The sequence below is a fragment of the Mizuhopecten yessoensis genome, unplaced genomic scaffold, assembly GCF_002113885.1.
Source record: "Mizuhopecten yessoensis strain PY_sf001 unplaced genomic scaffold, ASM211388v2 scaffold716223, whole genome shotgun sequence".
In the NCBI taxonomy this organism is placed as follows: domain Eukaryota; kingdom Metazoa; phylum Mollusca; class Bivalvia; order Pectinida; family Pectinidae; genus Mizuhopecten; species Mizuhopecten yessoensis.
In genome coordinates, this window is record NW_018480009.1 from 203,704 (window position 1) to 219,565 (window position 15,862).

Consider the following 15,862-nt stretch of genomic DNA (forward strand, 5'->3'; position numbering starts at 1 on the left):
ATAAGAAGGGCGGTGAGGGGGAACACAGAGAGAAGGAGGAGAAGGAGTATAAGAAGGGCGGTGAGGGGGAACACAGAGAGAAGGAGGAGGAGTATAAGAAGGGCGGTGAGGAGGAACACAGAGAGAAGGAGAAGGAGGAGTATAAGAAGGGCAGTGAGGGGGAACACAGAGAGAAGGAGGAGGAGGAGTATAAGAAGGGTGGTGAGGAGAAACACAGAGAGAAAGAGGAGGAGGAGGAGTATAAGAAGGGCGGTGAGGGGGAACACAGAGAGAAGGAGGAGTATAAGAAGGGCGGTGAGGAGAAACACAGAGAGAAGGAGGAGGAGGAGGATAAGAAGGGCGGTGAGGAGGAACATAAGGATGAGAAGGAGGAGGAGGAGGAGGAAGAGTATAAGAAGGGCGGTGAGGGGGAACAAAGAGAGAAGGAGGAGGAGGAGGAGTATAAGAAGGGCGTTGGGGGGCAACACAGAGAGAAGGAGGAGGAGGAGGAGTATAAGAAGGGCGTTGGGGGGCAACACAGAGAGAAGGAGGAGGAGGAGGGGTATAAGAAGGGCGTTGAGGGGCAACACAGAGAGAAGGAGGAGGAGGAGTATAAGAAGGGCGGTGAGGAGGAACATAAGGATGAGAAGGATGAGAAGGAGTATAAAGAGGAAGATAATGAGGACAATTATGAGGAGGATCACAGAAAGGAAATTAAGGAGCATGAGGTGGGACACAAGGATGAGGACGACAAGGAGCAGGAAGAGGAATACCAGGACATGGATGAGGAAGGTAGTAAAGACAATAATACAGAAGGAAGATGATAAGGAGGAGGATGAGGAGAATGAGGATCACCAAGAGCATGTGGATGACAAACCAGAGAATGATAGGAGTACCAGCGTGAGGACCAGGATGAAGAGGACATTCCTGGTGATTACAAACACTACAGTATATCAGTGTACAAACCATACCTATATGAATGTAATAATTTAGATGATATATGTTTCCTGCCAACTGCAGGCCACTGGGTTCAGAGCAAAGTATTCCCTGTCTCGAATTTATGTACACTATACAGGACTGTTGTTGTTAGGGTCAGCTAGGTACAATTACCACAACAGGTCAATCTCCATGACTACATAGTTTTCAGGAATATATATAACAAAAAACTGCTGTAAATGATGAAAATTGTATCAATTGTTTTGATTACGCCTTAAAACATGATTATCCAGAAAACCGTTTCTTTGAAATCCAGTAAAAAAAATAAAAGGAGAAGAGGAAGTTCTAATGTGCCCGTTTGTGTATTGAGATTGCTGTACCCCCCCCCCCCCAAACACACACACACACACACACACTTTCTTTTACTTAAAAAATTAGAGTTTATATAGTACATGACAAATATATTAACAAGATGGCAGGTGTACATGTAGAAAAAGTTGAGATAATGGTGTATGGTGACAGCTAACAAATCGACACCGCCTGTGTATTCTTTCATGTTAATTTCTACTGAAATAACCAACAGCAGTGCAAACCTGTCACTCCCTTGTGATAGCCTGTTTACACTAATAGAAACATATTACCCTGTGATCAGAACTAATGAACAAAATATACTTAACAAAATACATTATCTACACAGCACATTTTATCATCAGCAATTAGCAATAACATAAGTCATTATTTTAGTAGTGGGTTTCTAAAACAAGCCCTGAGCTAACTTAATTACAAGGTCATTTCTCCTCTAGCACAAGGTCATCCCCCTAGGTGTCATTGGAAGTTGTCCGGGAAGTTGTTTGTGTAATTACAGACAATATTTAACACTTATACTAATAGAAATGTATGTCGCTAAATGAGTTAACAATTATCTCTAATAGTCATTATCGAGTCATTCATTCCATCATACACTGGAATTATCTCCCTTGGGGGAAGTAGAAGGCAGATGGTAGGAGGAGCACAATGGAGCAATGATGTGGTTCTTCAGTTGTAGTGCTACCCACGACAAAGTACAGCCAGGAATCTATTATCACCAGCAATATTGATGTGTGTGATGAAACAGAAATCAAAAATATTGGCCGTCCCCATTTACCACCCTTTCAGCGTGTGCCTCTTTAGATATTGATTGTGGAGCAATGCACTAAGTGGATGATATTATGGTAATTAGGACAAGGTTCTATTAGAGCACAGGCCACCATGTAGTTAAATGCCAAGAAATCACAGATCCAATGACAAAGGTAACATAAAGTATTCATGAAATGTACATCTAAACATCCAATTCAAAATTACATTAATTTCACTTATTCGCAATTTCTTAAAACAGAACTACAATTATTGCCAAATTTTCACAGCAAAAGAATTTAAACAAAACTGACACAGGTTTGAAATATTCTTACCAAGTATAAAATGTCAGACTTGGTTTCGATTTATCCTCTACATACGAGAACATAACACACGAATGCCCCTGTTTCTAATAAATGTGACCAGGAGCAGACATTCAGTCACATCTTATAAAATTCAGGCCAAAAAATCTTGATAAAAATACTTTCTATTACAGATTATTATCGAGTAAGAAATCCTCCTTGGAATAATTTATATATATAGCTCTTCAATTAATGGAGGATTCGTCTGGTTTCTCTGTTTTTCATTCCTCTGATGGCTGAGAATTATGGGTAGCCTGTGGAAACTGAACGCCTTACAGATGTAGCATCCCTGTCAGCCCTCTCAAACCTAATATCCTTACACAGTAAATCTAAGTCCGACTCCAGTACATCCATCGTCAGTCAACACATGCTTGCCACTTGCTCTATATTCCTTTATACAAATGACCATCAAAATCCACCATAATTCTGTCAATATATATTTGCCTTTCATTTCCATATTTGTTTGTAACTTACTGTCAAAAGCCCACACCAACTCACTTCATCTGACCTTGACCACACCAACTCACTTCATCTGACCTTGACCACATCAACTCACTTCATCTGACCTTGACCATCACACTTATTTCAATTTCAATACACTGCATTTCTCTTAATATCATTTGATTAACAGAAATGGGTGATATAAAGCAAATTGTGACATTAAAAGTAACAAGTCAGTCTAAGTATAACATGTGATAAACTGACCTTAACCTTAGACCAACATGATACAAATGGTTAGATATGTCAAAGACACTTCATACTTGATTTAGAAAGACACTACCTGGCTAACAGCAGGAGGGGTAACACTTTACATAAATCCGACAACTAGTCGCTGTACCACTTACCGTTTATTGGGCTTTCACCATGCACTCAAGGCACACTGACTTTATCATTTAACAGATCATTGCTCCCTTAGGTTTTAATGATAACATACAAGATACTTTTTTGCAGATTCTGCAAGAATGTTTTTTTTTTAAAAACAATTAAACCCCACATTCCAATGTAAGAAGAATGGATGAAATCATCAACAGAGAGAGCTTTAACACTTACATTTAACAAAGATAAAAACGCATTGTGTCTGCCTGGAGATCAACATCCCCCCTCTACCAAACACTCCACTATCTATGGCAAGCCTAGTTCAAAGACGTGCACACTGACGAATATCTGCAATGGTATTTGAGAGGGATGACGTTTTAAGATTCTAGGCACAAAGTTAAAGAACAAAGAACTGACAGATATCTTCCACTTCTAGTGTAATCTCACCTCCAGACGTACTTACCATATTTATCCTACAATAAACCCATGCTTGGTAATAAACCAATCCACATCGACAGCAGAATGCCAATAAAACCTATTTCATTGTTCTGTAATAATCCCACTGTTTATATGAGATCAGATGTTGACCCTATGGGCTTATCACAAAATAAATACTGTAAAGGAAATCCTTTCAGAGGGTATGTAGGGACCATATCTTCAAAAACACTTTTTTTCTAATTTCACCACCATCATCCCTCCCTGCCCCACACACATACAAAATAAATGTGTGAAAATATTTAAATACTAAATTTTCAGCATTTATTGCCAGGTTAACAATATTTTTCCTGTGTTACATATCTGCAACAAAATAGGTGTTTAATCTATTCGGCTTTGACCTGAGTCTCACTTCATCTTTATTACGTCAGTTCTCACACTTGAGAGTGGATTCAAATTCACAAATGTATGCTCAGGCAGCAAGCAAAGCAATAAGAAAATTCTCACAGCAATAACAGTATAGTATCCATATATGAACAACAATAATTGATACTGCCAAAATGAATGTAAATCAAATGGTGCACCAAAATGATTTCCACTCTGCAATGAGCTGATAATTAGGTTACCATACTTCGGTAACAATACAGTATAATGAGATTCCTATAATCAACAGCATATCAATGAAAGTGAAAAAGTGTGACTAAGACTGAGATGGGGCTATGCAAATGTATACTTACATTTGATGAAGTTCAAGCAAAAAGGAAGATTCAAATAGCTATGGTAGAAAGACACACAATAATAATTACCGATAGCTGACATCATAATTGAATGAAGTCATTGTTATATTTGGCACAAAGTTTGTGATGAGGTGAAGAAAATAAGTACAAAAATCTTTTCTGTTTGAAATATTTGTCATAATTCAATTGCATCACAACAAATTTGGGTGTAGCCTGATCAGTCGTTACGGAGGTTAGTTGGCAGAGGATGGATGACAGACATCCGTCATGCCATAAATAAATGCACCGATTGTTTTTCTTCAGCAATGGTGCTAGAACAATATATATACTAAATTAGTCCATCTCTCTGAGGAGATGGTTACAATACCTGTTTACCAAGGGTGTTTACTACAGCAAATACCTACTGCTACTTATCAGGGTAACATCAATTATCTGTTGATATACAAAATTATAAAAAATGTCCCTAACATTTTCCCTTGTGTATATTATCTTGGTTTCAGCACCTGGTCCACAATTGGTTGTGTTTGGTAAAGGATTGTGGGTGTTTCGCGGCAGATTTCGGGTGTTGTATGTGTACCTATGGGTCATAACCTCTGTACCTCGACAACAACATCAAGATGTGTAGTTAATTAACAATAAAACAATAGTTAATTCCCGGACAGAAACAGCAGGCTATTTTACAAGGATTTAACTGTTTACAGCTGTTACAGGCTTGTACCATCTCCGATACACCTCTGTATAAAATCACAGCCAGGCAGACACAACCATTAATACACAATTTATCAAGATTCAAATTTCAAAAAGAAAGTGATCCTTTCGTAACAGCATGTGCACGAATGGTGTATACGTACCACGCAGTCAATCTTAATCCCCCATCAATAAACCTGTAACATGTGCTTAACTACACATGCTGGGGAAACATTTTCTTTTTACAATTCTGTGCCGTTTTTATTAAGCATTATATTGGATATCATTACAAGGTAATTAAGGTATATAAGAGAATTGTGGCAGGCCCAAGGTCACAAATTTGTTTCCACCATCCCAGCCATGATAATTTGTCTATGTGTGGTTTCCATAAATATGGTGTTTATCATTGGATACTAAAAGAAAGATAAATGACGATATAGTCGCCAGAAATAAGTACAGATATACATTTCAAGGCTGGCATATAACCGTAACTGTCACTTTTTCAACCTCCACAACATGATGCTTCGTTTATGAAAATAAACATTTTCAATTATTACACTTTCAATTTTCTTGATGACACTGCACTTTTATAATACATGTAATTAGAATATTTATAGATAAGGTGCAAAACACGCATTCAATGTGAGCAGGAATTTTATCATGACCTAACTTGATAATCAAATATATTTTCATCATATGATCAGCATAATCTCTTCCACATAAGATATTTGATAATTGTAGACATTCAAGAATTTAATACAATATTCAAATATAGATACAACTAAACATACATATTTATTTTTGTATCTTTGGAATGCTGCAATTGACAGAAATATCTGACCTTTTGACCTTGAGATTAGAGAGATTTTGATGTGTCAATGCCCAATCAAACCCTGGTATATGTTAGGTCAGAAAACTAGTCATTTTTCAGATAGTCAAACTAAGTTATCAAAGTGATATCTGAATCAACTGATAGAACTTGCTTCAAACTGATAACTCACAAATACCTACATGTTATCAACGTTTATCAAGATAATATCTAGTCACTTGTTACTGACTCATCTAGGGCGACTGACCTGCCTTCATCTCCATCATTGTAACACCAATAGTCTCAGATTCAACACATACATAAAGATGTATATATAGGAAGAAGAACCTCGAGTTTTAATACAATCTTCTTATGTAAGTCACAGTCACTTCTGGATGATTATAGTATGTAGGATATAGACAAAAACCACACAGAGCTGAATCACTATATCGTCTACTGATTTCTTTCTCCTTCTTTTCTGTTTAGCGTGAGAACAGTACTCCCCAGAAAGTTTGGTAACATTCTAAAAGGAAGACAAGAACCAAAGGTCTTGTCTTGCATATATCATTACGCAAATTATGTCTGCATCCAAATTAACAGTTGGTATATTATTTTGATAACCATTTTACAGAAAGGAGATATGATCTTGGGTCGAAGGTCGAAGGTCATGACATATCCTTGGGTCGTGGGCAACATTGCTGTGAATTATGTATGATCAAGATCAAGTCCAAAGGGTACAAAGTTACTGCCAAGACAGCTGTGTTAGATATTAGCTCCATGACCTTGGAACAAAGGTCAAGACCCATACAGGAGTCATGAGCAAAAATGTGTCAAGTGTATCATAAAGACCCAGCTAAATCGTTTTGGCCCAGCAACCATTTTAGAAGCCAATAACCTTGACCCTAGGGATGTTCCTTTAGATGAAGATTGCATCACATCTTTGGGACATGGGCAATCATACTGTAATATGTGGTCCAGATCTACCTCAGTGATACAGATTAATGGTTGGTATACAACATTTCGAATGGATGGTCATTGCTGTATCATAATGAACAAAGTATGAATGTAGGGTATAAAAACTGACACCTCCCTGTGTCTCATTATACAAAAACTGACAGCTCCCTGTGTCCCATCACTAAAGCTGACAGCTCTCTGTGTCCAATCAGAATAACTGACAGCTCCTCTGGGCGTCTGCTAGTCCCTCCAGACCAGTGTCAGGGAGGGGAGAAGTAATCAAGAAACTGATGAGGGGAAATAAAATCAATGGCTAAGTACACACCAACTTCACACATGCATGTCCGGTCCAATTAGAAATATCAGATATTCTCCTTCAGTCAACAAGCATCCATGGAACAATGTCCGACTGACGAGTCACGATCATGTCCAGACATCTACAGAATAAATATCTAACTAAACATCTGGCTAGGAATTCACTTACTAAAATTATGAATGAACATAGTGAATATGTGGAACAGATTGGATTTTTTGTTTTTGTGCTCGAATAAAGACGATTGTTTTTTCCCCAAAAAAAATCCAGAATCAAATATCAATGCTATACAGAAACACAATACACATAATATTAATATTTCATATAAATACCAAATTTGTTCTCATCATCCTGGTAATTATTCAATCATAAGACTAAACAGAAATACGGGATTGGCGATTAAAGGAAACAATACCTTCATACAAAAATGTTCATGGTTGTGGACAATAAATCTATGAGTAACAAATAGTCACAGGATGAACATTCATTAAGTATATATTTTTAGTTTAAAAATACTTGGTAAATAAAATTGTTTAGGTAAGTACAACCAAAATTGCAAAGTAGTTCAAACTTGACATTACATACACCTCGACAAGTTTGGTCTTAGAAGCTGAGGATTGTTGAATACAGAAAGTGATGAACACAGGTAGCCAATGGATAAAATGTTTGATGAATACAGGGAGGCCAGCTATTGAACACTTGGGTCATTGACTACGGAGGTCATTGAATGCAAGAGCTGTTGAATACAGGAAATTTCTCAAAACAGATGGTGTTGAATACAAGGTTTATAGAATGAAGGCTTTGTTGTATATGGAATCACTGAATACAAAAGCTCTTGAGAACACGAATTTTTAAACGAAAAGAATGTACATATTTTTTCAGGTACAATAAGCTGGATACGTGATTCTCAACATTTTAAAACAGAAATCACTGCTGCTACCAACATCTCACTGCCACACTGCCACCAACATCTCACTGCCACCAACATCTCAACATTCTTATTTAACGTCCATATAAAGCAGAATATTTGAGAAGTATCTCCTTTCATAATTTTGTTTTCATTCGCATTGCAAAATCTTTCGCTGAAAACATTTTTCTGAATTTCTTTTGAAAAAAGACATCAATCCTTTTGCCTGATGGTAACATGTGACTCATTCCTGTAACTTAGCCATGAAAACTGATGTATCTCCACCATTATCAATCAACCGTCACGTCTTTGAAGAAATTTCTTTCAATAAACCATTTCCCAACCCACAATATTCTCATTCAAATTGTGTGGTATATATACCCCGACTGACATCGTTTGTGGTCATAGCCTTAAATATATTATTAACTGAATCACCCCATATATTACATTTCAAAAATTAGAAACCAAAATAGCAATCGAAAATAAATTGAAGGCACAATGGTGTTCTTGATGTTTAAATGTTTGCAGGTCTGCAGTGAAACATTCATCATTTTGTCAGCTAATAGTCTTAAAAACCACAAAAAACACTTAGCAACGATAACAACCTTTTCTTAGGAAGCTTACACTTTGTTGTAACAACTTTATAAAAAAAAAACTATGACATCCATCAAGAGATTGGCAAAACCAAGCAATCCTGAAATTGGATCTCGGAAACGTCAAGTTTGGTTTTGTACATTCTACGCAGTGCTGGGTGTACAAGATGGCTTGACATGTTTCATTACCTGAAATTGACACTGTTTTTTGCATATTAGGTGCTGGAGTTTACTTGCACATTACGGCACTGTAACAGAGAAAATCAATCACTCTGGTTAATTTATCGTCCCACTGTGAGGACGGAGCCTAGGACGGGGGTGCACATGATCTGCAGCCATGAATTGTATATAACAAAAAAACATAATCAGATTTGGGTTACACAACTAAAGAAATACCCCTATACCTACAGGTACAGATTGAGGATTTGGAATAACGTGTGTGTGGGGGGGGTTGTCTATAGGAGCAAAGTTTGCCTGAAAGTCACACATTTTGGCCATATATTGAGTTGAATTACTTTAACCTAAACCTGCTGTTCCTAATTTAAAAAAAAAAAAAAATCAATAATATCAAACTAAACATTCAGTTAACTTTTGAAGAATAGTGTTTACTTGGTAGATGGCTACATCCTCATTTTCAGTATAAAATATATATGGTCATTCAGCAAATTTTACAACAGAAAATTGAAGCTTAGAACATGATCATGTTAAAGAACCATTATAATAGCTACATGGTGTACATATGATACTGGGGTGAATGATGTAGGCCCCAGTCTTACATCAACTTCACAAGCTAACTTTGGAAGTCTTTTTAATCTTTCAATTACGTCACAAGCTAACTTGGGACAAATCTAAGACATATCGTACAGCAGTCTCTCAATTAAAGGCTCCTTTGGCTGTCCTGTTGTGATGATAAACATTAATAACATAATTGTAAAAGGTCAAAAGTGTATTACACCAATTCATATAGATTTAGTGGTGGTATGCGGGATGACAACTGACCAGAAATATCTAAATATTGACCTAACATTGTCTTGATGGACGTAAATTCAATCTAAGGGTTTTAGTTGGTGATTCAATACTATCTGGCAAAACCTGTACATCTTTGTTTGTGCATCTGCTCATCATTTAGTAGGGTTGTTCCTTTTATAAACAATAACCCTGTTTATTACCATTATAAAGTCATAATCCATGAAATGGTTCTGTATCAAAAGTGTATTCCTACAGTACATTGGAGTACAGTAGATTCCCACATGGTATGATGGATATCACAGCCCTTGTTTATTGTATACAGTACTGTACAACAAAACAGTTCTAGAAATTACAAAGATATTTCAGGTCCCCTACAATAAACATTTTACTATCACAAATTGCAATTTTGGATTTAAGACAGATGAGATAGGTCTAGTCATTGTATGGAAGATGATAAATGTATCCAAACTAATATATTAGTCTTATATACAGTGACTATCTTATCTGCTGAAGTGTTAAACTTCCACTGAATGCTTGGAACATTTACCGCCATCACAGATCTATGTAAACTTTTACCCAAAGTAAACAACTATGTGGTTGATATACTGGTGAGTTTACTTTACAATAGAGAAAAACTGAGACAAACTTAGGAACCATACAGTATCTCTGTGGATTCTCGCAGATCACCCAAGTGGCTTTCAAGGGCCCACGGATGTGTTTGTGCAACACTATTTACCTCCCTTAAGTGGTGCTCTTTAAACATGTGGGGTAGAAAAGTACTGGTGGTCTGTTGACTACCCATTAATTAGAATACCAGAATGTTACATCAGCTGTCAATAAATGGGTCAGATAAGAATGACTCTCAAATACCAATACATCTGCTCTATCAACACAAGAAGATGAAAGTATAAATAACTTGAGCAAAGTTCTCAGGTGTGGTAAAATTCAGCACTTTTTTGTAATATCTTTAATCAATTCATTCATATCTAGGAATTGTTATTCTAATTCATCATGAATGTAATGAAATTTTCTTTTTCACTGTTTACCTGCAGTTTTGTTGATTTATTTCCAACAGAAAAAACAAACAAAAACTGTTGTATAGCTAGTCTACAGCTATAGTAGAGGGCTGAACCGGTTTCATGGTTCAGGTGTGTTTCTATTACAATTGACCTATTTCAGTTTTTTAAAATAAACGTTTCAATTACCACAAAACCCAGTATAATAAAACCTTTGGAACGTGCTGGGAAATGGCACTTCTTCTGCAGTTAACAGCACTTATAGAACAGGTGAAGTTTTTGGGAGCTTTCCACCAACAGGTGAGAGAAAGTCAAAAACATTGGTCTTAGACGCAGACCTATGTACATTTCTTCATTCCTGTAGAAAAACAAAAGGTTTATGTTCCAGGAATAGAAGTTGTATTGTAGAAGTCCTAGGGTACATACATCCCGATAACAAAGCCTCTATCAGACAGTTATAATGGCTGCAGTCATGCTGTGCTCAATGAAAAAGTTCCCAAATATCGGCTTTGCTTCAAACGCAAATTGTTCTAATAATACCTGGTTCTGATTACTGTTTGAAAGAGGGTTTATAAATAGATTTGGAATGCTTTTTGCTGAATCTGTTTAAAAATGGCTACAAATTCAGTGTGAAATTGTGTAAAATAGACTTAAGGTACACTTTTGTACCGTGTGGCGAATGCCAATGTAGATCAAGCATAATGTTTGACAAAATGACAAAAAAATGAATATCACAGGGACAAGAAAGGTTTTATCTTCATGAATTGAATCAATGAGTCATACCAATAATAAAGCTTTAGTGACCTCCCTCTCACCTCCCCACCTCTCTCCAACACACAAAGATGATCTGGAGGTCTATAACAGATCTTATACTGCCGTCTATAGGCATTGTCTTTAGATCAGAAACAATGTCAGCAACTGAACACCTGTAGAAAACAATACACAATTAGACATGTAATTAAAGACTTACCTGTGAGAAATTTAGCTCGTTAAGTGGCACACATTGTTCCTCCACTCTCTCTATTGCACCTGTCACCTTGCCGATTTTCTCCGCCTGTTGAGCTAAGTACAAGTCCAGCACTGGGGTCCCCCTGGACTTAATGTCACTTTCCGTTAAAGAATTCACCATCAACATGACCCATATGGGCCGTTTTCTCTGCCAGTTCCCTGCAATAGCATTAAATAAATAGTCTGCATACATCCCTCTGCCCTTCTGGTCAGCAGACATCCAGGAAGGCATTTTTTGTCTAACATACTCAAGATGGCTCTTCAGTCGGTTGAACATGTCAACCGGCAGTACGTCCGATAGGTTCTCGCCATTAGGCAACAGTTGACAATTGGCCAACGCAGTAACTGTGTAAACATCAGTCAGATCCAACTCAAAGAATATGTTCTCCGATTGTTGAAACGCTTCTTTGGTGCTTTCTGGAATGTGATTCCACACTTTGGTGTAAGGAACATGGATTGTCCCAAAGAAGTAAGAGGGTGGATCTCGGTTTAACGTCCACAGAAAGGAATTCTGGTGATCTGGCTGTAAAGAGAAAGAAACATTGGTCAAATTTTGATACAAGATATAAATTGTAAAAGGTATCATACTCTTAAGTGAAATATTTTTGTAGAGGACTTTCCATGTGGAAATTAAAACATTGATAGTTCACGTGAATAGATCCCCAAAATGAAATTTCAATTTCTGGGGTTGGAGTAGGGGGTTGGGGTTCCATATTTTTTCTGTGTATCCTTATGTCACTTTATCTGAGTAATTATTGCCGGATTTATGAAAATATTCCTCAATCAATGATTAATTAGACATTCTTCAATTTCTTTTCTCCCTTTTTTTTCTTTTTCTTCAAAAGAAGGTAATTTAAGGGACTAGACAAGATACCCCACAGATCTGCTTCTTAATCATGTTTTTCATGACATGTCAAGGTACTGACATGTAAACATGTATGCATATTTTTGTGATCAAGTTATGAACATTTTCCACAATTGTAGAACTTTCCACTTTTATATTGAGTATATACAATTCAGAAAACTCCCGTAAGGAAATTAGAAACCCCTTCCCTCAGGTGGGGCTGGACCTGCCTAAGGCTTACAAACTATACCAAAGTAGATCATGTATGGCCTTGAACTTTACCCTTTTGACCTCTAATAAGAAAATGGTAAGTTAAGATGAGTAAGATAGAGGTGATAGAGATCTTAAGCTTTATATCTGTGACCTTGACTGTACATTTTTGACCTTCCTGAATTTTACGGTTATATGTATTGCAATTGATAGAACTGTAACGGATCATTTTTTTGATAGTAAATGTCTATGAACATCATTTACCATCTGAACTGCCGTTATCACTAGTTATAATAAAGTCTATGGGAATCACCTGTACTTGCTGTCAAGGTGTTGGTGTATATCTGAGGTTAGGATCAGACAGGAGTTGTCTACATTCTATACCAGCCTGTCTGTCAATGGTCTCCTCCAGTCACCATACCTCTCTCCCCGATAAATCAGTCACCGATGATTAACAGGCACCGATCAAACCCCAAAATGATTAAAATGTTGACAGGTGTGTGAAATGTTATGACGAAGATGACTTTACGAGAGATAATACAAAAATTCTAATTACTCTTCCCGCTCCACCTCTTTCAGTTTTACAGCTTTCACTGGTTGAATATCTGATATTTATCTCCCCCCCCCCCCCAAACCTAACCCAACCCTCATCATGGTCTTTAATTTTGCTACAATTCAACAACTTTCACAACCCTTACCCATCCCACCTTCTTAGTCTTATATTTGCTGTAGTTTTACAACTTTCACCGGTTGTCTATCTGACATGGTTTATAGATCTAGTTTACAGGGAACCCTCCCCACGAGATGTGTGACTTTAATGCCCACCTTACCCAAGGTGACAGATGATGTACCCTGATTAGATATGGGGGGATGAAAACCAGTACTGAAGATAATTACTTTGACATTCAGTGGCAGGCCCAGGGTGAGTTTTAGTACAAAGGGCTCAAACATTCTGCACCCGTCAGTAATATGTTACAGTTTTGGTATGATAATGAACGCCACCTCACCACAAAAACCTACTACACATCAAATCATAATATAACTGCCTCCTTCAATCATAAAAGTCAAAATAATCCTATCAAATACCTCACTTTGCTATTTAGAGACAGCACTTTCTATAAAAGTAAATTTTTGAATGATGGCATCTTTGAATCAAACAGAGATAATTATAATATCAAAGTTGACATTCTAACAATGTGATTCATTATATAATAGTTTGATACAGCTCTTTGTAAATTGATCTTGAGTGATGATAAATATCCATTTCATTTGCATAGTGATTAGATGTGGTTTTTAATTAAGTCCAATGAATCCTTGATGTTCTGAACTTTAACTGGGCCACAGTGACTGTGGTGAAAAAGTCAATTCAAAGGTACAAAAAACATAAACATTTAAAAATGATGTGCTAGCAAACAGGTCGTAAATTTAATGGACCACCATGCTGGTGGTACGTTTTGTAATTATGATTCAAATCAAAAGTATTACAATGGATGAAGTAAGAATCTTCGAGATTGATCACCATCATACCGTTACGGGAAGTGTCGACAAAAGCACTGGAAAGGTTAGAACGTGATGTGAGGAGATGTAAAATAGCGGGGGTGGCCATGTGTCTTTTAACGGAACAGAGTATTTCTATACAATCTAATAAATCACACCTAGATTAAATTATTTATCACGGATGTTTGATGGTGGTTGTGATCAAAATGAAATAAAATGTATAGCAACTTTTTCATGAGAGTTTTATAAAATTTTCATATGAACTACCTTCTATACCGATGGCAATGAATACAAAAAATGTTTTTATGATTTTACTTTAGATAACTACGTTTTTCAAAAACATAAACCAAGAAAAATCATCAATGGGTGATATCTGTATGGTTCAATAGTCTCCAGTGGTTCAATAGTCTCCGTGAAAATTGTCAATGTTTATGTCAAGTTTATTTGTTTGATGACTTTCGGAAGATCAGAGTTTTTCATCTTAAGTATTTAACATGATACTGTAGTACATTGGCTACATAAAGACACCTCATACATAATTTATGACTTGATAAACATTTACCACATTGATCAAAAGTTCACCACCGAATACTTGTTTTAATGGCCTCCCTATCCCGTAAGATGTTCAGAACGGCATCTACTGCATTCTTCATTCTGCCAAAATCAGTTCCACATATTTTAATAACAAACGCTACGTCCCTTTGAAAGATTTAATCTTTTAAAACATCCCCAGTGCTATGTTTGTGATTATATATTGTTGGTCTGTTATGACAGCCCTTTAAGAACGAAACATAAAACCCTACAAAATGACTACTGCACCTGCGGCCAACAATCTGGCCTGAACATCAGGATACTTTGGTGCATGAAATAATGGCCGAAATAATATTTGTCCGGATCAAAGTGACAAAACCTACAAGTAAAAGTATATCCCAGCGTGGAACTTTATAGAGACCAATTGCTCAATACAGAAAGAAATGTCCAATGAAATGTCGAGATTGTATGCCAGGTTGGATTACATAGGTCAGTTCCTTACTATGTCTCCATAAAGGACATTATTTTTATCAGTGCATTCCACTTATTGTCACTTAATATCCTGTTCCACTTATTGTCATGTTTTCTTTCTGTTTTATTATAACCAAGACCTGTATCATATTTGTTTTCTTTCTGTTTTATTATAACCAAGACCTGTATCATATTTGTTTTGTTAATATCACATATTTTGAGTTGACATCTTTTTTAAATGTATATCAAATTATCTGTATGTATTATTTTTTAAATAGGACACATTTCACTGAATAAAATTGATAAATAAAGAACATTACATTATAAGGAAACAGAGATCCTCTCTGACAGTTCTGTAGGTGTCTCCTACCTTGTAAATTTGTCCTGATGAAGCCACAACCATACATGCAAACTTGGGTGGTCGGGTGCTGCAGTGGATAGCGCACTTGCCTTTCACCAAGGCGGCTGGGGTTCGATTCCCAGATTGGTTATGCTCGTTTATTTAATAGTATATTAGTGGACACAGTCATTACTGCCTCTATATCCACATCAATATAATTTGAAATACAATGTGGTAAACATAAAATAAGTCTATAATAAGACGCTGTGTGATCGTACTTCAACTCAAGATCTTTCCAGAATTCATCCCAGTTTTTTTCAAAGTTAAATACGTAAC

General features: G+C 36.6%; 1 protein-coding gene across 2 annotated transcripts in view; it reads right to left on the bottom strand.

Moving 5' to 3' along the window:
* LOC110442181 (metalloprotease TIKI2-like) overlaps nt 1-15,862 on the bottom strand; it is a 94,159-nt gene that overhangs the window by 68,077 nt on the left and 10,220 nt on the right. For both annotated transcript variants that reach the window (XR_002461990.1, XM_021485666.1), the window contains exon 2: nt 11,596-12,156. Coding sequence is in view for 1 of the 2 variants with exons in the window: in XM_021485666.1 (XP_021341341.1) it covers nt 11,596-12,156 (561 nt within the window). In the remaining variant the exon portion in view is untranslated. The remainder of the gene's footprint in view (nt 1-11,595; nt 12,157-15,862) is intronic.